Genomic DNA, 20751 nt, shown 5'->3' with positions numbered 1-20751 from the left:
TTTGAGTTGAAGATTGTAGCATTGTCTTAACACACGCTTGAATGTTCCACAACAGGGAGCTGTCAAAATGTCTGCTTTTATAGAGGAGCTCACACTTGCTGATGGTCATAAAGGTGAACATAAATGGGCACTTTGACATCAACATTACGATGTAGTCACAAAACATAGAAGGAAAGGACAGCCTTGATTTAGCAGATTTTTCCAGGTTTAGAAGCTCAACTTTGGTTTTCTGTCTTCTTTCAGGTGAAGGACTAGATATATGTGGGACCTTCAGATTGTTCCTGCCTCTGAGACTCTCTGGGATGATATAAAACCAGACTGGATGTTAAAAACATTTGTCACATGCTCAAGAGTATGTAAGGAGAGATTAATCAAAGCTTAACTTTCAGTTTTTGCAGCAGAAGATGGTAGGAAATATTTGGATGTATTTAAGAGAATATTCATTTATTCAGTAGTGTTAGTTTACATTGGCAGTTTGAGCTCCATAATTTTAACAGTTATAAATTAAAGATAGAGCTGAAATGAACAATTACTTTTATTATCTACTGTTTCCTTCATTTAATTATTTTTTAATACAACAAAAAGATAAAAGAAAGAAGAAGAAAAAAGATATTTGATACATACATACATATGTATATATATGCACATACATATATATATATATATATATATAGAGAGAGAGAGAGCGAGAGAGAGAGCGAGAGAGACAGATTTTTTTTGCGTAATCTTGAATCTCGTGTTCACAGTACAAAAAACTTCATTTGCTTCTCTTGGTTTCTGAACACTTATTCTTTCCAATTTGCTTTGGCACTTACACACTGGTTTGTTAACATGTGACGTCAAGACTCATCAGCAAGTGTTTGTTAAAAAAAACAAATAAACGTTTCTTTGTGTGTCTGTTAGTAATGAAAGAGTAGTGGCTGACTCTCAGCTGATAATGAATTTGTCTGTGAATGAAAACATTGACGGCCAACATGGAGACAGAACCTATGATTTAGCATTAATAAGATATGCAGTTATACAACATGAACATATTCTGTGTTTCAAAAGGTGGTGGTATGAAACACATTACTTCATTAAAAAAAACAAACCCTAGTATGGGCATTGAACTCATGCCCTGTTAACACCATATGATAACAATCTGAGCTAAGTGGCATACTGGGATTACTTTTTTCAACTTGAGAAAAATGTGTGCTTATCCAGAAATATTTCAGTTGGTACCAATGAAAACAACCATTAAATGGATAAACCCAAATCTTGGATGCTCCATTTTGCCTACTAATCAGAAGATAGCTGTGTAGTTCATTCAACGAGTAATGTGGATGAAACAATTGAGAATGGTATACTTATACAGCTATTGTTGTATTGCTGAGTCAGCTGGGATAAGTAAAGAATGGGGGGAATTTTATGTTAAGTTTTTCTTAATATAACCACTGTAACCTTTTGACTTTTTCTACTGAAACATTATGTATGAAAAGCATAATTATGTTTACTTAATAGCCATTAATTAATTAGAGGTTGCACTATCGTTCTCAGGCATAAAAGAAGTCCTAAACCTAGCATCCTCTTCTGTCACACCAACTCTCTGCATGTCCGGTATCCAGGAATGTACTCTGTGATCTTTGTCTTTTCTTCCTGCCTGGCAGCGCCATCTTCAATATCCTTTATCCCTCTATAGTTACTACAGTTCTGCATATTACACTTGCTGCAAATCAGTACCAGTACACTTCATCTCCTTTTCTCAGACATTCTCCCTCTCCAAGATTGTGTTCAACCACCTGGCCAAAAACTCCACTACCCTCTCTCCACAGGTATGTCATCTGTACACTCTTCATCCGCTTCATAGCTGTCCACATTTTCTCTTCTCTACACCTTTAATCCAAGAAGGGACATTAAAATGTGAGGAATAATAAATACAAAAAGTGTGAGAAGGCTTTTAAAATGTGTGGCTACAAGATCTTTCAAAGTATTGGCATATCTGCATTGACAAGATTTGGGCCTTTGATGTAGCCCTGGTGTTATAATACTGCTAAGTTACCAAATAATCACTGCCACTCATCTAAGCAGGAAAAAGTTGCCACACCTACACTGAAGATCAGATAGAAAGATGAGGAAAAGAGGGAACCGTAATGAGAGACAGGAACCAATGAAAACAAAAACAATATTGGTCTAAAGAACACAGACTACAGGCATTGGAAAACAGAAAGCTTCTGGCATCAAAAATCTGTTCTACTTCTTTCAGTTTCTCTACATTCATATGTAGAGAAACCACCAATTAGGCTTGGATTCATTAAAACATGTTGTGCAGCAGTGTTGCTCAAACTGAACTCTTTACCTTGCACTATTATAAACATTTGTGTGTTATATGAATATTTATTATTGTAGAGTCTTTACCTTACAAATAAACGCATCTTGAGGAAACTTGATGTGAATTGGGGCTATATATTTTTTACCCCCAGCATTTTCAAGCTCTTGTAATTACTTAATCCACATGAAATTTTCAAAGCAGAAAAAATAAAAACTTTGTGGCACATTTTTTTTGCTATAACAGCATGAATATCAGTTTTTATATCTATGACCCAGAGGAACATAATTTTGCACCGTTACCTTGGAGGACCTCTTTCTGATAATTCACTAACAACCCCCCCCAAAAGTCAGTAAACTTAAGTAAAGGCTCATACCAACCATGTGGCAAAGTTCAAAATATGTTATAGCATGTGGAATGTCCCTCTTTTTTAACCTACAGTTCGATTGCAGGTTCATTCTGTGTAAATAAGCGGACTAGGAAAATATTCATATTATGACGGTTATGTTTTGCATGGTTTACTTTAATATACTAAAATTATTGTCCAAAAAAGTAAAAAAAGAAAATCCTGAAGGTAAACAGCCAGGCAAGACTCCAGAAATCAAGCTACAACTCGTACTCATAATCCTGCTAATTAACATTTACGCCCCCCCCCCCCCCCCCCCCCCACACACACACACACACACACACACAAAAGCAGTAATACATTTTGAAATGACAGGAAGTAAATTGGAAATACTTTCAAAGTTAGGAATAAATCTACATGTGATCACTAAATCTGTAGTCTGGCATTAAGCTGAATACTGGGTTTCAAATGTCTCAAGATCAGTCTGTTTCATGAGGCTATATTTGTTTCATACCTTTTATTATTGTTATTAGTAGTATTATTAATTATAAAGCCATAAATGTTGTGTATTAAGTCCTTAACATTTTTAAAGACAATAGGAAGAGCTTAGTATTACAGATAGCTATTTTGTGGGTCTCGCTTAGCATAAAGCATTTCTTTTCTGCATGTGTACATTGAGCTGAGAGAAAACACAGCATCAGCCAGGAGGGTTGGCAGAAATGGGAAGATGCTGAAGAAAAACATCTCCATGGTGGAGACCAGCAGGTATCTGTGTTTCGGCCGAGCAGATGTGACCGCGTGCAGCATTGCTGCGATGACCGGATCGGCGTCCTTGAATCCCACCCTACATGTTGACGTGAAGTAGTCATTGGCCAGATCAATGTACTCTCTGCCAAAGATTCGTTTTTTCTCATCATCCAGTTTGTTCCAGATGTCCAAAGCAGTTTTCCTCTTCAGGATGTTAGTGGCTTGGCCAAAATTACCTGGCTGAATGATGCTGACCTGAAAGGGAGTTTATGTTCAGTTAGTCCATTTACAGCGTTTTTGTGTGTATCTGTGTTTCTGTGTGTGTTTTAACTTAAACAACAAATCCATGACATTTATGAAAGGTTATTTGCGTTCCTGATGAAACTTGAGCTAGCTTAGCATAAAGACTTAACTAGGAGGAAAGAGTCTTCTATCAGGTATTATTAAATCTTGATGGGTGTTCACATCAGTATCAATTACTCCAACTCATGGATTCCTGTAAACCCATAACTTGTTTTCTCACTTCTATTTTTGTTGGGTTAGACCAAAAAGAAGAAATGGATTAGGCAAACTTTAGATATACTCTAATTAATTTTCTATGATATATACTATGATGTCATGTTTGATCACAATAATCTCAAAATTAAGGACACAGAGCTAATATTTTTACATTTTTAAGTAAAGATTTAGGTTTCAAGAGAAACAATGTGGTTTTGAAAAATGGTAAAGCTTGCACAATGTTCAAGGTTTCTGCCCTGGACTCGTTCAAATGGTCACAACGTAACTGGTAAACACATGGTCACTTAGAGCTTCATGTCTGTTAATGAAATACACATTAACAGACAAACAGTCTTGAGCCACCCCTCATTTGTTTATATTTTGTTTCCAAGAAGCCAAAATTTTCTGTATTTTTTTCAAAGTGGTCTTGATCAATAGCTTGCTGGACTTTCTAAAGGTCTTTCAAAGTTTTTTTGGGGGGGGCATTGGTTGCTATTTTAGTCATCTGTGGTCTATACGTAACAGGTAACTTAGTAAAGAACCAGGTTTAAATTGCATTTAGAGGCACTATGTTAATAGCTGCCCATTGCAAAAACACATTTAAGGACAAAAGGAGAAGTGGGAGGCCTTTAAAAATCCTACAGCAGATGAAAAGCATCTTAAGAAATAGGGAAAAAAAAAAACAAAAAAAAAAACCCACCTAATCAGAAACGTTCTCAGTGGAAGGCTGGCTGTCAAGAAGCCATTCTTATTGAATGGAAAGAGGGAGAAAAGGCTGAAAGGCTGAGGTGTGAAAATTACACAAGAACTGGACTAAAAAGCTTTGACAACTGTTCTGATGGAGTGATGAATCCATATTTGACATTTTTGGTTCAAATGGCCATCATTTTTACAAAAGGTCAGGAGAGTGGTACAACAGTGACTTTCTTGATGCATGCTCAATCATCCAGGTAAGCAAATCCCAAATAATTGATTCTGAAACCTGCAGTCAGCTGGGACTGAAGAAGTCACTTGGATAAGTGAAAAAATGTTTCTCACACTGAAAATGTTACGTCTAGATGAACAGAATCATTTTTTTTGGATACAAAAGTGAGTGTCTACAGCCATCTGTAAAACACGGTGGGGGCTCTGTCATGGTTTGGGGCTGCATTTGAACCACTGGTGTAAATTAATAGAATTATGAACAGAATCAAAGCAGCCAAATTGTTCTGTGTGTTATACAAGTGTGAGAACCAGATGTTTTTCTGAATCCTGTTCCTAAAAGCAAAATAAATAAGCATTGGAATGTCTTGGAAAATCCAATGAAAACATACCATGGTTTTTCATTAGAATGTGGTGTCCCACAGCACTGGCAAAAACAACTCTGTACAGTGTAATTAAAATAAAAAAAAATTCAACTTCACTTACTCAATGAACCGTATTCATAGAAAGACTTCGTTCCCATTCCCCTCACAGGCATAACATTTTATGTACCACAGAATTACTAAATTTTCTACTTCATGCTTTACAGTGTCATGGGATGTTTTTGTGTATCTTTTCACCCCTTCGGTACCTTCACGCCAAAACTAGCCATTTCCACTCTTAAGCAGTCAGCAAATGCCTCCAGTCCTCTCTTTGACACACTGTATGCTCCCATGTTCAAGCAGTAGAAGAAGGAAAAGATACTTGACACAAAAACCATCCGACCTGAAAACATTACACAAGCCTTTATTATCCATAACGCCACTACAGTATAAATGTGAGGACAGTAATGTAGCTACACATGGAACTCACCTTTGCTGGCACGAACCAGCGGTAGGAAAGCGATAGATGTCCTAATGGATCCAAACAGGTTAACATCCACCATGTTTTGGAAATCTTCAATAGTGTTCCATTCGATCTCGGCCCAGTCTGAGATCCCAGCATTGTTCACAACTGCCCACAGACCTGACAAACAATAAAATCCCACTGACCCTACTTTTTTCTTTAGAGAAATGTAGTTTTAAATGTGAAATAAAAAACATGCAACATGTCATGGATAGACCAAATAGACTAGAAAGTTATTTTTTTCCCACACTATTTGTCAAATTTGTAAAAGTTTTATTTCTTGCAAAAACAGAAACTGAACTGGCCTTTGGAAAGTTGACCTCACAAGCTAAAAAAATTAAAAGACTGGATTTACTGTGGATTCAAGACTTTTCATTATTCACCTTTGCCTTTTAATCTGTAACTATCATTGAGATTTTATCCTTACATATTTAACAAAACAAGTCAAGAGATAAAGATAAAGAGATAAAGAAAAGTCAAAAGTTTGTCTTTTCTTTATCTATGGAAATAAGCAAACAATAAAATACAATTTTCTCCTTTTTGCCATGGCTAATCTTTGATACATTTTTTCCATTGAGCTAAACTCCTACCTTTCTCTGGCAGGTTCTCCTGCACCATTTTCTTTGCCTGCTGCAAGTCTTCATCCCTTGTGACATCCAACTTGAGGATTTTTAGATTACTGGAACTCTGTCTGACCAGGCTCTGGGCTCCAGCTCCTCCTGGAGACAAACACCCAGCAAAGACCACAAACCCCTTTTGGTCCAAACAGCGAGCCAGGTGGTGCCCGAAGCCACTGTCACAGCCTGTTATCAGCACAGCATGGCCACAGCTGTCCAACACATGGTTGGAGCGGTAGATGGAAATAAGCTTGGAATAGATGAAGAGGAGGATGGCAGTGATGGGGATGATGCTGACCATTTCGATGAGGAAGAAAATGGTGATCATGCTGCTGAAGTTTCAATGAATTACTGTGCTAGATGATTATCTGTATAGATGCACGGTTGATGAGGTTCAGAGGATAGACTGGCCACCTTCCTTGGCATGTGTAGAATATATAAATAGCTTCACCAGAAAGAAAGAAAACAGAAACAAGATTCAAAACAAGTGAAAATAGACGAAATCTTTTCTTCTAATAGAGAAAACGTTTCTTCTTGAAACATTAAAAAAGGCCACAAAATAAAGATTAACTCTTACCAGAAGTGTCATCTCATGTTCTGGTGAAAGGGAGTGCAGTCTTTAAATAACAAGTCATCGGGTGAACTCTGCCAGGACGACAAAGTCAGATCAGAGTTTTTTGTTTTTTTTTTACAAAATGCCTCCGGCTGCTTTCATTTGAGACATATCTTTGTAAGACATCATATGTGTACTGGAACCTTCACACAATTATGTGGGGATAGCTTTTGTGGCTTTACCAAGAACTAAAGATTATACAAAAGTACAGGAAGTAAAGATTATACAAAAGGGTATTATACAGGGGCACTGCAAACAGCCAAAGTGTTTGTTGCCTCAGTTCAACAAGTCAGTAGTTGTTTCATCAGGAGCAGATATTAAAAAGGAAACAAATAATGTTGTTGACACAGCCAACAAATAATCGAAACAACTGGCTATAGGCAGACTTATAGAGCTATAGAGCTTTAAGGCATCAGTAGTCAGTCTGTCCCCCTCTTTTTCTTTTTTTTTTCTTGCCTGTGCCGTTCGGTTCTTTTGCCATCAGAATTGTTGTCTAAAGGCGAAGAAAGATGCACAACGGATTTACTTTACCAAATAGACCATCCCAGCCTTGCCGTAATGGTCTATTTGATTCACCTTTTATTGTTTATTTTATTTTTTATTTTCACTTGCTAAATACGGGACAGACTGAGGAAAAGACAGGGGAGAAAGAAAGAGGGAAAGAAAAACAGCGGAGAAGAGGGACGGGGATAAAGGGCAAAAAACAAAAACCAACAAAATAAGCAGACAAAAAATACATATATCAATCACCTGGATCACCTGTTGAGAAAGAAAAAAGAAAACAAGCAGAAGAAAAAGAGAGCAATAGAATAAACAACATCATGATGATATATTGGAATATAACAGTAAATACTAAATATTAAACATTATTGTGAAGCACGTAAGATCGACAGCGCACAGTGTGCTTTGAGGTAGGAGCCAAGACATATCTTTGTAAGACATCATATGTGTACTGGAACCTTCACACAATTATGTGGGGATAGCTTTTGTGGCTTTACCAAGAACTAAAGATTATACAAAAGTACAGGAAGTAAAGATTATACAAAAGGGTATTATACAGGGGCACTGCAAACAGCCAAAGTGTTTGTTGCCTCAGTTCAACAAGTCAGTAGTCGTTTCATCAGGAGCAGACATTAAAAAGGAAACAAATAATGTTGTTGACACAGCCAACAAATAATCGAAACAACTGGCTATAGGCAGACTTATAGAGCTATAGAGCTTTAAGGCATCAGTAGTCAGTCTGTCCCCCTCTTTTTCTTTTTTTTTTCTTGCCTGTGCCGTTCGGTTCTTTTGCCATCAGAATTATTGTCTAAAGGCGAAGAAAGATGCACAACGGATTTACTTTACTAAATGGACCATCCCAGCCTTGCCGTAATGGTCTATTTGATTCACCTTTTATTGTTTATTTTATTTTTTATTTTCACTTGCTAGATACGGGACAGACTGAGGAAAAGACAGGGGAGAAAGAAAGAGGGAAAGGAAAAACAGCGGAGAAGAGGGACGGGGATAAAGGGCAAAAAACAAAAACCAACAAAATAAGCAGACAAAAAATACATATATCAATCACCTGGATCACCTGTTGAGAAAGAAAAAAGAAAACAAGCAGAAGAAAAAGAGAGCAATAGAATAAACAACATCATGATGATATATTGGAATATAACAGTAAATACTAAATATTAAACATTATTGTGCAGCACGTAAGCCACAGCCACAGCCCCGTCCTCCAGGGCATGAAGCAGGTATGGAAGCGATCAAAACTCCAGACATCCAGAGGCCCTCAGAGCACAAGAGACCAAGGAAGACCAACAGAGGGGCAGCCGCGCCACTATCCCAGAAAGAGCCGAGGAGAGTCCCAGATGAGGGGTCACTCAGCAGCCGTGGAGCAGAAGCCAGGGGGGGGTTGCGGTGACGTGCCCGTGAGCTCCGCCGGCAGCCAGCTGTGCCAGAGTGACTGAGGCTGGGGGCACCCCACCCCCGAAGTGGCCCGAGCGAGCCCCAGGCCCGAATAAGCAGCCACCAAGGAGTGAGCTGGTGTGTGCCTGTCCCATCCCCGGACACAAAGAACCACCAATGCACCGATGTCTGAGGGCGTCTGCCACTGGAAGGGGAAGTGGTGGGGGGAGATAGGCCTCCATACCTTGGAGGGCCTGAGATGTCCCCAGAGAGGTGACATCTGATACCCGACCTGACATATGGACACAAACAAGCAGGCACACACAGATACAAACATCCATTCCCACCCTCATGCTCTCATATGCACTTACTCCACACTCACCCAACGTGGAGACAGACATAGAGAGACACTGTACACACAATCACACTCCCCAAGCGTATTCTAAGCGCCTAGGTACCCTTGCCCCTGGAGGGGGAAACTGCACCCAGACCCGGGTGGTGTTACCCTTTTCCCTGGGGTGGGGAGAAGCAGACCGCCCTGACTCCGCAGCAGCAGGGAGGCCCCACATTCCAGACCCCAGTCGGACGGCCAACTGCTCCTCCTAGCCCTCCTGCTCCAGCAGGCCGCAGAGAACGGGGGTGTGTGAAGACTCCAAACCTCCCTCCGCCCGCTCATTTGTAGTGTTGATGCATGTGTGTTCTAAGGTGCATATAAACCCAGGAGGGCATGGAGCTACCTGCCAGAGAGCAGCAGGTAAGCGCATAGCCCCTCCTGATAGCCCTCAATGTCTACATGTATTTAAAATTGAGAGGTGGGCAACGACGCCAGGGGTGAGGTTGTACACCCTGATGGTCTTTTGGATTCCGTGTAGTGTGCTCACCCCCAAGATCCTATATGTATGTGTAATGAGAGTGTGAGTAATGTGAATGTCTAAGTTGTGGGATAAAATTGAGGCAGAGGCAGCCAGAAGGGGACAGAGGGGGGGGGGGGGGGGGGATGCCTCCCCTGCACCCTGGTGACACACCCTTACCCCAAGGCCCTACATGTGTGGGTGATTGTGGTGGAGCGGGAAGAGGGAGGCAGCTGAAGATGGGGAGGGAAGGAAGGGAGGGGCAAGTGACCCCTCCCTGGATCCAGTTCCCCCGCTGACCCCAGTAGGCACCCCCATACTCCGCAACCCGCCAGGGAAAGGGGGTCCTGGCCCATCCGGACCGGGGGCCAGTACAGCAGCGCCGCCTGACCCCGCAGAGCCCGGGACAGCCCACCCGACCCAACCACCCACCCCGTCATCCACTCATCTTCCAGAGTACACAAGACAATAGACGCCCAGGCTGAGATCTTCCTCCACCTCTCCTGTATCTCCCCCTCCTGCAGAGAGTTCCTGAAGAGAGGAGACCTCCTGCAAGATGTAACAACCTTCCCCACCAGTTGAAGAGCCCCCCAGGTGGCTTGATGCACTGGCGGCACCCTGCGCCAGGGCTGGGCCCCCAAACACCCACCCGCCCACAACCCCCCCGAGGCCCAGCCAGGGCCCCAGCCCAGAGACAGAGCGCCCCCAGAACTTCACGCCCGTCCCGGACCCACCCAGGGGCAGCCAGGCTACCAGGTCAGTAACCCACGTCCGTCAGCACAGACCCTCCCTTAGCCCCGCTGCACGCAGCCACGAGGAAACCGTCACTTAAGAGCCAACAGAACCCTTAATAGGCCGTGACCGCTACCCCAGGTTCAGCCCTCCAAGGAAGATGCTCCTGGGGAACCCCCCGACGCCCCAAGCCTGTCCCTACCCCCACACCAATCACAACAGCGAAGGCAGGACCAAATTATGACCTCCCACCCCCATTAGGTGATGGAGCTGATCAAAGGAGCCCAGAGCAATTGATCTGATGTGGTGGCAGAGGCTGTATCAAGACTAATGTAATCTAATAGATAGTTTATATTGGTTAGAATTAAGATTATCTTTATTTTTCCTTATGCTATGCATAGGGCAGTGAAAACCATATGGGCGATATTCTTTTCTGAAGTGACATTATCTAAGCTGCCAACAAACACACTAAAGGGGAAGTTGGAATGTTACATTTCAGACACTTCGATAAGTCTTCACATATCTCGCGCCCAAACTTCTGAACTGGTGGACAGAACCAAAGAGCGTGGATATAATTGTCCGGTGAATTGGTTTGGCAGTGTGAGCAGTTGTTGGTAGACGTAAAGCCCATCTTGAACATCCGATGACCTGTATAGTGCACTCTATGTAGTATTTTGTATTGAATTAATTGAAGACTGGGATTTCTAATTAGATGAAAGGTTTTTAAGCAAATCTGAGACCAGAAGTTTTGGTCTAAGTTAACTGATAAATCCGCTTCCCATTTTGCAATAGGAAGTGATATTGATTCATCTGTTTTAGAAAGCATTCTGTATTTTTTGGAAAGTAATTTGGGGGGTTTTAAGAGTAAGAAATTGAACCACACTTGGTGGTGTTTGTAGTTCAACTTGACCCGGTTTAATTTTCTTTTTTACTATGGATTTAATTTGTTGATATTCTAAAAATCTTTTCATGTTCATCCCATATTGTGTAACTAGGCTGTCAAATGAGATAAATTCTGTTCCTTCTAGTATATGTTCTAAATACACTGAACAAAAATATAAACGCAACACTTTTGTTTTTGCTCCCATTCCCCATGGGATGGACGTAGAGACCTAAAATTCATTCCAGATACACAATATAACCATCCCTCCCAAACAGTGGTCACAAATCAGTCCAAATGTGTGGTAGTGGGCACATCTGCTATATTGAGATAATCCATCCCACCTCACAGGTGTGCCACATCAGGATGCTGATCTGACATCATGAGTAGTGCACAGGTGTACCTCAGACTGCCCACAACAAAAGGCCACCCTGGAATGTGCAGTTTTGTCTCACAGCAAAATGCCACAGATGCCACAAGCAATGAGGGAGCGTGCAATTGGCATGCTGACAGCAGGAATGTCAACCAGATCTGTCGCCCGTGCATTGAATGTTCATTTCTCAACCATAAGCCGTCTCCACAGGCGTTTCAGAGAATATGGCAGCACATCCAACCGGCCTCACAACCGCAGACCTCGTGTAACCACACCAGCCCAGGACCTCCACATCCAGCAGGTTCACCTCCAAGATTGTCTGAGACCAGCCACCCAGACAGCTGCTGGAACAATTGGTTTGCACAACCAAACAATTTCTGCACAAACTGTCAGAAACTGTCTCAGGGACGCTCAACTGCATGCCCGTCGTCCTCATCGGGGTCTTGACCTGACTCCAGCTCGTCGCCGTAACAGACTTGTGTGGGCAAATGCTCACATTCGATGGCGTCTGGCACGTTGGAGAGGTGTGCGCTTCACGGATGAATCGTGGTTCACATTGTTCAGGGCAGATGGCAGCTGAGAATGTCCCAGTTCTTGCATGGCCAGCATACTCACCGGACATGTCACCCATTGAGCATGTTCGGGATGTGCTTGACCGGCGTATACGACAGCGTGTACCAGTTCCCACGAATATCCAACAACCTCGCACAGCCATTGAAGTGGAGTGGACCAACATTCCACAGGCCACAATTGACAATCTGATAGACTCCATGCGACGATGTGTTGCACTGCATGAGGCAAATGGTGGTCACACCAGATACTGACCGGTTCTGGGTCCCCAGACCCCCAATAGCGCAAAAAACTGCACATTCCAGGGTGGCCTTTTGTTGTGGGCAGTCTGAGGTACACCTGTGCACTACTCATGATGTCAGATCAGCATCCTGATGTGGCACACCTGTGAGGTGGGATGGATTATCTCAATATAGCAGATGTGCCCACTACCACACATTTGGACTGATTTGTGACCACTGTTTGGGAGGGATGGTTATATTGTGTATCTGGAATGAATTTTAGGTCTCTACGTCCATCCCATGGGGAATGGGAGCAAAAACAAAAGTGTTGCGATTATATTTTTGTTCAGTGTATTTGATTCCTTTACCACTCCAATCTGAAAAGTTTATCATATTATTGTTTTGTAATATGTCAGGGTTGTTCCAGATAGGTGTACGTTTGCATGGGATTAATGAAGACTCCGTCAATTTTAGAAACTCCCACCATGCTGTCAGAGAAGAGCTGATGTTCACGCTTTTAAAGCATTCATGTCATTGGATATTTGAGCTGATAAATGGTAGGTCTGAAATCTCTAGATTATTGCAAAGTGCTTGTTCTACAGCTAGCCAAGGTTCGTTTAAGAGGGTATGTTTTAGCCATCCTGAGATAAATTGAAGCCTGTTGGCTAAGAAGTAGTGCTGAAAGTTAGGCAGTTCTAGTCCTCCTTTATCCTTGGTCTTTTGTAGTGTTTTTAAGCTGATTCGTGGGGGGTTATTTTTCCAAAGGAATTTGGACATATATGAATCTAGAGATTTGAACCAATCTTGTGGCGGTTTAGTTGGGATCATTGAGAATAAATAATTTATTTTTGGTAAGACCATCATTTTTATAGCGGCAACCCTTCCCATGAGTGATATGGGTAAACATTTCCACCTAGCCAGATCACCTTCTACTTTCTTTAAAAGTGGGATATGGTTTAATTTAGTAAGAGCTGCAAGCTTGGGAGAAAAATTAATACCTAAATATTTTATATTTCCTGATTGCAGTGGTGTAGAAGTAGAATTATAGAAGGAGCAATTAATTGGAAGGACTGTAGATTTTGGCCAGTTAACTGAGTAATCTGATATTCTTGCAAAAGAGTTTATCAATTCAATCACTCCAGAGATATTAGTTTGTGAGTTTTGGAGAAAAAGTAACACATCATCCGCATAAAGCAGGGGTGTCAAACTCAAATACACAGTGGGCCAAAATTCAAAATGGAACACCCTGCACCCTGGTGCATTATAATAATTATAATATTTTAAAAAATGAATAATTTCCGTGGGGAAACGCAGAAGGTGCAATCTGGCTGTTTTCTTGTGCATCTCTTCTTATCCTAACATTAATATTTATTGAAAAAAAAAAATCTTCCTCCAGATATATGAATCTTTTCTTATGGACTCAAACAAGTTTAGCTGAAAAACTGAATATGGAACAAGCAAAGCTTAATACTAAACAATATATATATTAGCTGTATAATACCAGTAGGCCAGCTCTAATAGTAATTTGGTATGGCTTCGCGGGCCAAATGTAATTAGGCTGCGGGCCAAATTTGGCCTGCGGGCCAGAGTTTGACACCTATGGCATAAAGGCTGATTTTATGTTCCACGTTCTTGCATTTTATGCCCTTAATTACTGAATTCTGTCTAATTGCTGCTGCTAGTGGTTCAATAAAAATTGCAAACAGTGAAGGGGAAAGTGGGCATCCCTGCCTGGTGCCCCTCAGGAGACAGAAGCTGGAAGATGTTTGGTAATTTGTTCTGACACAAGCTGTTGGGGAATTATATAATATTTTTAACCAGTTTATGAAAGAGGATCCAAAACCAAATTTGTGTAAAGTTGCAAATAGAAATTTCCAGTTAACTCTGTCAAATGCTTTTTCTGCATCTAAAGAGAATATTGTAGTTTCTAGGTTTTTACTGTATGAGTAGTCTATCAAATTAAGTAATCTACGTGTATTTGTTGATGAGTGCCTACCTTTTATGAAACCAGTTTGGTCAGGATGAATTAAGAGGGGGGTTATTTTCTCCAGTCTCTTTGAGAGAGCTTTGCAGATTATTTTAAGGTCTACATTTATAAGGGATATTGGACGATAGCTTGAGGGATATACAGGGTCTTTGCCTGGTTTTAGCAGGAGATTAATGTTTGCAGAATTCATATTTGATGGAAGTCTGCCCTTTTCTTTGATTTCCAACAACGTTCTGTAGAAAACTGGTGCTAGAATTGACCAGAATTCTTTCTGCAGGAAAGCCGTCTGGACCTGGAGACTTATTATTGGGCATACTTATCAGGGCTTCCTGGAGTTCACCTGATGTCAGTGGCGAATCCAGTGCCATTACTTGAGTGTCTAATAATTTTGGAAGAGTTATGTTGTCTAAAAACTGATCAATTTCCTTTTTAGACGGGTTTATTTGTGGTGAATACAACCTTTTATAGAAATCCCTGAAAATGTTGTTTATTTGTTTTGGGTCATATACTGTGGTCCTAGATGAATCTTGAACAGCACATATAGTTGTTTTTTCTTTATTTATTTTTAGCTGGTTTGTTAGAAATTGACCGGATTTATTACCATGTTCATAATTTTGTAAGCGTAGTCTTTGTACTAAGAATTTCTTTCTTTCTTTTTTTAAAAAATATCAATTATCTCATTTAATTCTAGTTTTGTTTTGCGTATTTTGTTCAATGTTTCCTGATCTTGGTGGGATGCATAGGCTTCTTCTAGGGATTTGATGATTTTTTCTAATTCCTGAATATTTTTGTTTTCTTCTTTCTTTTTATGTGATGAGAAAGAAATGATTTTACCTCTCATCACAGCTTTCCCTGCTTCCCATAGAACAGAAGCTGATGTTCCGGCAGTGTCATTGAAGTCTAAATATGAAGTCTACTCTTTTTTAAAATATTTAATAAGTAAAGTCGCGAGGTAAAGTCCTCATCTTTAAGAAGTGATGTATTAAATCTCCAGTTTTTACTTGGCGTAGTCTTATTCTTGTGCATTAGTGTTAAAGGTACAGGAGCATGATTGCTGACAGCTATAGGGTGAATCTTAGTGTCTGAAATGTCGCTCAGCAGTGAGCTGCTGACCAAAAAATAATCTAGACAAGACTTACTGTTGGGGTGTAGGGAGCGCCATGCATCGCAAAGACCAAAGTCGCTCATATACTGTTTGATTATATTTGTGGATTGCCAATTACGCTGAGTTCCTGCTGTATTGAGCCTATCCATTTCTTCATTTAGTCCAAGGTTGAGGTCGCCTCCAAGAATAAGTGTGCCATCTAAGTGCTCAGAGAGTGCACTGAAACAAGCGTGAAAGAATGAGGGATCATCAACATTTGGACCATATACACTTGCAATACATAGCTTTTTATCAAGTATAGATAGTTTAATGATTAAGAATCTGCCCTCTGGATCTATAACTGTATGGAGTGCTGTGAAATTAATATTTTTATGTATTAAAATTGCTACTCGCCTTTGTCTAGAATTATAACAAGCTGAGAACACATTAGGAAACTCAGGTGTTTCAAGTTCATTCAAACCTCTAAGAGGTCTGTGGGTCTCTTGTAAAAGGACAACATCTGCCTGTAGTTTTTTGAGTTGGTTACATATTTTTAACCTCTTTTCTCTGGAGCCAGCTCCATTTACATTCCATGTAACAAACCTTAGTGTCTGTGTATAACTAGGGGTGTGCGCTGTGTGTGTCGCTTAGACAGGTGGAGAGAATACATCACTTGTTCGTAAATAAAGAGAAGGAGAGAGAGAAAAAAATGTGTCGCGAGATGCTCCCTGAGTTTGACTATGTGTGTGCATATTTACTAATATGAGTACGCTTGGCTTAAGTGTGTGTATCCTATTCGTCTGTGTGCGCTGTCTGACTGATGTAAATGTGCCATTGAGCGCATGATTGTGCACAGTATGTCGAAATAAAGGATGTTGTTTGTGGATGAATGTGGAAGCAGGTGATCGAAGCAGTGAAAGAAAAACAAAAAAGAAAGAAACCAAGGACAAGGGTGAGCAGCATAAAAACAAGAGGGGGAAAAAAATGAGAAGGAAAAAAACCGGAAACATTCCAATCAAACCGTTGACGGAGAGTGACGGTGTTAATTCTGCTATGATGTCACACTTAAGATGCGATTTGATACCGGTAAGTTAAACAGATGTTAATGCAAGTTAGTGTGAGTAGATATGAAAAGGGTGTAGCGGATTCTTATCTGGTGTGAAGTTAATACAGCCACGGAGTGATGTCGGGGTCGCGGTGGAGCTGTCCATCCACGTACAGCCGGTCCACAGCGATGACAGCGCGGGAGCCCTTCTGGATGAAGCCGCATCGGATTGGGAAGAGGACCCTGCGTTGTTCCAGGATCTCTTTGGGGAACTGGTCGTTCGCGGCTTTTCACCTGTTCCTTTTGTTTGAAGTGACCGAATCTGGCCACAATAGGACATGGTCTCCCGGTTGCAGCCCGCATGTGGCCGATGCGATGCACTCTATCAAAGGCGATGTTCTTCACCGTGTCCTCTGGCAGCTTCAGGTGGGTTTTGATGAAGCTTTTCACTGTAGTCTCCGCATCTTCTGGAATACCAGAAAATACAAGATTATCACGCATGCCACGAGCTTGTAGATAAATAACTGTTTCTTTTATTTTTTTATTTTCTCTATTTAGCTGGGTAACATTGTCTGTGAGACATTTCACAGACTCCCTTAGCGTGGCATTTTCAGCAGCGAGTGTTTCCACCTGCTGCTGGCTGAACTCCAGGGATTCTCGCAAGGATTTAAATTCTCGGTGAAGAATCTCCACCAAGGACAGCCTTGCATCAAAACTGGACAATCATTGGTTGATTGACTCCAGTATGTCAACAATATCTTTGCCGGCTGGCGATGTTGTGCCGGGGGAATCTGCTGGGCGAAGTCTTTTCGATGACGGCGTGTCAGATTTGGCCGGGGAAGCTGCATTCTGGGCCTTCTTCATCACAAGATTCTGGAAGCACCGATCAATGTAATCTTGGAGAGCCTCTAAACTCTCCCAGTTGTTCTCCAGGGTGTTGGAGATGACTTAATTCAATTCAATTCAATTTTATTTATATAGCGCCAAATCACAACAAAAGTCGCCTCAAGGCGCTTCATAGATACAGAGAAAAACCCAACAATCATATGACCCCCTATGAGCAAGCACTTTGGCGACAGTGGGAAGGAAAAACTCCCTTTTAACAGGAAGAAACCTCCGGCAGAACCAGGCTCAGGGAGGGGCGGCCATCTGTTGCGACCGGTTGGGGTGAGAGAAGGAAGACAGGATAAAGACATGCTGTGGAAGAGAGACAGAGGTTAATAACAGATATGATTCAATGCAGAGAGGTCTATTAATACATAGTGAGTGAGAAAGGTGACTGGAAAGGAAAAACTCAATGCATCATGGGAATCCCCCGGCAGCCTACATCTATTGCAGCATAACTAAGGGAGGATTCAGGGTCACCTGGTCCAGCCCTAACTATATGCTTTAGCAAAAAGGAAAGTTTTAAGCCTAATCTTGAAAGTAGAGATAGTGTCTGTCTCCCGAATCCAAACTGGAAGCTGGTTCCACAGAAGAGGGGCCTGAAAACTGAAGGCTCTGCCTCCCATTCTACTTTTAAATACTCTAGGAACAACAAGTAGGCCTGCAGAGCGAGAGCAAAGCGCTCTAATAGGGTGATATGGTACTACAAGGTCATTAAGATAAGATGGGGCCTGATTATTTAAGACCTTGTATGTGAGGAGCAGGGTTTTGAATTCAATTCTGGATTTAACAGGAAGCCAGTGAAGGGAAGCCAAAACAGGAGAAATCTGCTCTCTCTTTCTAGTCCCTGTCAGGACTCTTGCTGCAGCATTTTGGATTAGTTGAAGGCTTTTCAGTGAGTTTTTTGGACATCCTGATAATAATGAATTACAGCAGTCCAGCCTGGAAGTAATAAAAGCATGAACTAGTTTTTCAGCGTTACTCTGAGACAGGATATTTCTAATTTTAGAGATGTTCCGCAAATGGAAGAAAGCAGTCTTACATATTTGTTTAATATGTGCGTTGAAGGACATGTCCTGGTCAAAAATGACTCCAAGGTTCCTCACCGCGTTACTGGAGGCCAAGGTAATGCCATCCAGAGTAAGAATCTGGTTAGATACCATATTTCTAAGATTTTCAGGGCCGAGTACAATAACCTCAGTTTTATCTGAATTAAGAAGCAGAAAGTTAGCGGCCATCCAGGTCTTTATGTCTTTAAGACATTCCTGCAGTTTAACTAATTGGTGTGTGTCATCTGGCTTCATGGACAGATAGAGCTGGGTGTCATCTGCATAGCAGTGTAAATGTATGCTATGTCTTCTAATGATACTGCCTAAGGGAAGCATGTATAATGTAAACAGAATTGGTCCTAGCACTGAACCCTGTGGAACTCCATAATTAACCTCAGTGTGTGAAGAGGACTCTCCATTTACATGAACAAATTGGAGTCTATTAGATAGATATGATACAAACCACTGCAGCACAGTACCTGTAATACCTACAGCATGTTCTAATCGCTCTAATAGGATATTATGGTCAACAGTATCCAACGCTGCGCTAAGGTCTAGCAGGACTAGCACAGAGATAAGTCCACTGTCAGAGGCCATAAGAAGATCATTTGTAACCTTCACTAAAGCTGTTTCTGTGCTGTGCTGAGCTCTGAAACCTGACTGAAACTCTTCAAATAAACCATTCCTCTGCAGATGATCTGTTAGCTGTTTGACAACTACTCTTTCAAGGATTTTTGATATGAAAGGAAGGTTGGAGATTGGCCTATAATTAGCTAAGACTGCTGGGTCTAGAGATGGCTTTTTGAGTAAAGGTTTAACTACAGCCAGCTTGAAGGCCTGTGGTACATAGCCGATCATTAGAGATAGGTTGATCATATTTAAGATCGAAGAATTAATTAATGGCAGGACTTCTTTGAGCAGTTTTGTAGGAATGGGGTCTAAAAGACAGGTTGATGGTTTGGAGGAAGTAATTATTGAAGTTAACTCAGAAAGATCAATTGGAGAAAAAGAGTCTAACTTAATATCAATGGTACTAAGAGTAGCTGTAGATAATATTACATCTGTGGGATGATTATTGGTAATTTTTTCTCTAATGATAAAAATTTTATTTGTGAAGAAGTTCATGAAGTCATTACTAGTTAACATTAAAGGGATGGTTGGCTCAAAAGAGCTCTGACTTTTTGTCAGCCTGGCTACAGTGCTGAAGAGAAACCTGGGGTTGTTCTTATTTTCTTCAATCAGTGATGAATAGTAAGATGTTCTGGCTTTGCGGAGAGCTTTCTTATAAAGCAGCAAACTATTTCTCCAGGCTAAATGATGATCCTCTAGATTTGTGACACGCCATTTCCTCTCCAGATTACGAGTCATCTGCTTTAGGGTACGTGTTTGAGAATTATACCACGGAGTCAGGTACTTCTGATTAGAGACCTTAGTTTTCACAGGAGCTACAGTATCCAGAGTCGTACGTAGTGAGGAGGTGAAATTATTAACAAGATAATCGACCTCTGTTGGTGTAGCGTTCAGATAGCTGCTCTGCTCTGTGTTGGTACAGGACATTGGAGATGAGAACAGTGGGTGGATTATATTCTTAAACTTAGTTACAGCACTTTCAGAAAGACATCTACTTTGAGAAAGTCTACTCTTCACCGCTGTGTAATCAATTATTGTAAAAGTAAATGTTATCAGGAAATGATCAGACAGGAGAGGGTTTTCAGGAAACACTGTTAAATGTTCAGTTTCTATGCCATATGTTAAAACAAGATCTAGAGTGTGATTAAAGTGGTGGGTGGGTTCTTTTACATTTTGAGAGAAACCAATTGAGTCTAATAACAGATTAAATGCCATGTTGAGGCTGTCATTTTTAGCATCTACATGGATGTTAAAATCACCCACAATAATTATTTTATCTGAACTCAGAACTAAATTAGATATAAAGTCTGAGAAATCAGACAGAAACTCTGTGTAAGGCCCAGGTGGACGATAGATGATAACAAGTAAGACTGGTTTCTGAGTTTTACAGCTGGGGTGGACGAGGCTAAGCATCAGGCTTTCAAATGAATTAAAAGTCTGTCTTGGTCTTTCATTAATTAATAGGCTGGTGTGAAAAATTGCTGCCACACCGCCCCCTCGGCCTGTACTTCGAGATTTCTGGTAGTTAGAATGACTCGGGGGTGTTGATTCATTTAAACTAACATAATCATCCTGCTGCAACCAGGTTTCTGTAAGGCAGAGTAAATCAATTTGTTGAT

General features: G+C 41.1%; 1 protein-coding gene across 1 annotated transcript; it reads right to left on the bottom strand.

The window, feature by feature from the left end:
- Nucleotides 1-3263: 3263 nt before the first annotated feature.
- On the bottom strand, nt 3264-6647 carry LOC146641910 (D-beta-hydroxybutyrate dehydrogenase, mitochondrial-like). The gene is made up of 4 exons (XM_085397185.1): nt 6293-6647; nt 5670-5822; nt 5449-5582; nt 3264-3653 (listed from the first exon to the last, which is right to left on the bottom strand). The coding sequence occupies exons 1-4, from the start codon at nt 6645-6647 to the stop codon at nt 3264-3266; spliced, it is 1032 nt and encodes a 343-aa protein (XP_085253311.1).
- Nucleotides 6648-20751: the final 14104 nt, after the last annotated feature.

Source organism: Rhamphochromis longiceps, linkage group LG23 (assembly GCF_057381845.1).
Source record: "Rhamphochromis longiceps isolate RC_006_pf linkage group LG23, R_longiceps_female_GT1.1, whole genome shotgun sequence".
Lineage (NCBI taxonomy): Eukaryota > Metazoa > Chordata > Actinopteri > Cichliformes > Cichlidae > Rhamphochromis > Rhamphochromis longiceps.
This window is presented reverse-complemented; position numbering and strand designations above follow the sequence as displayed.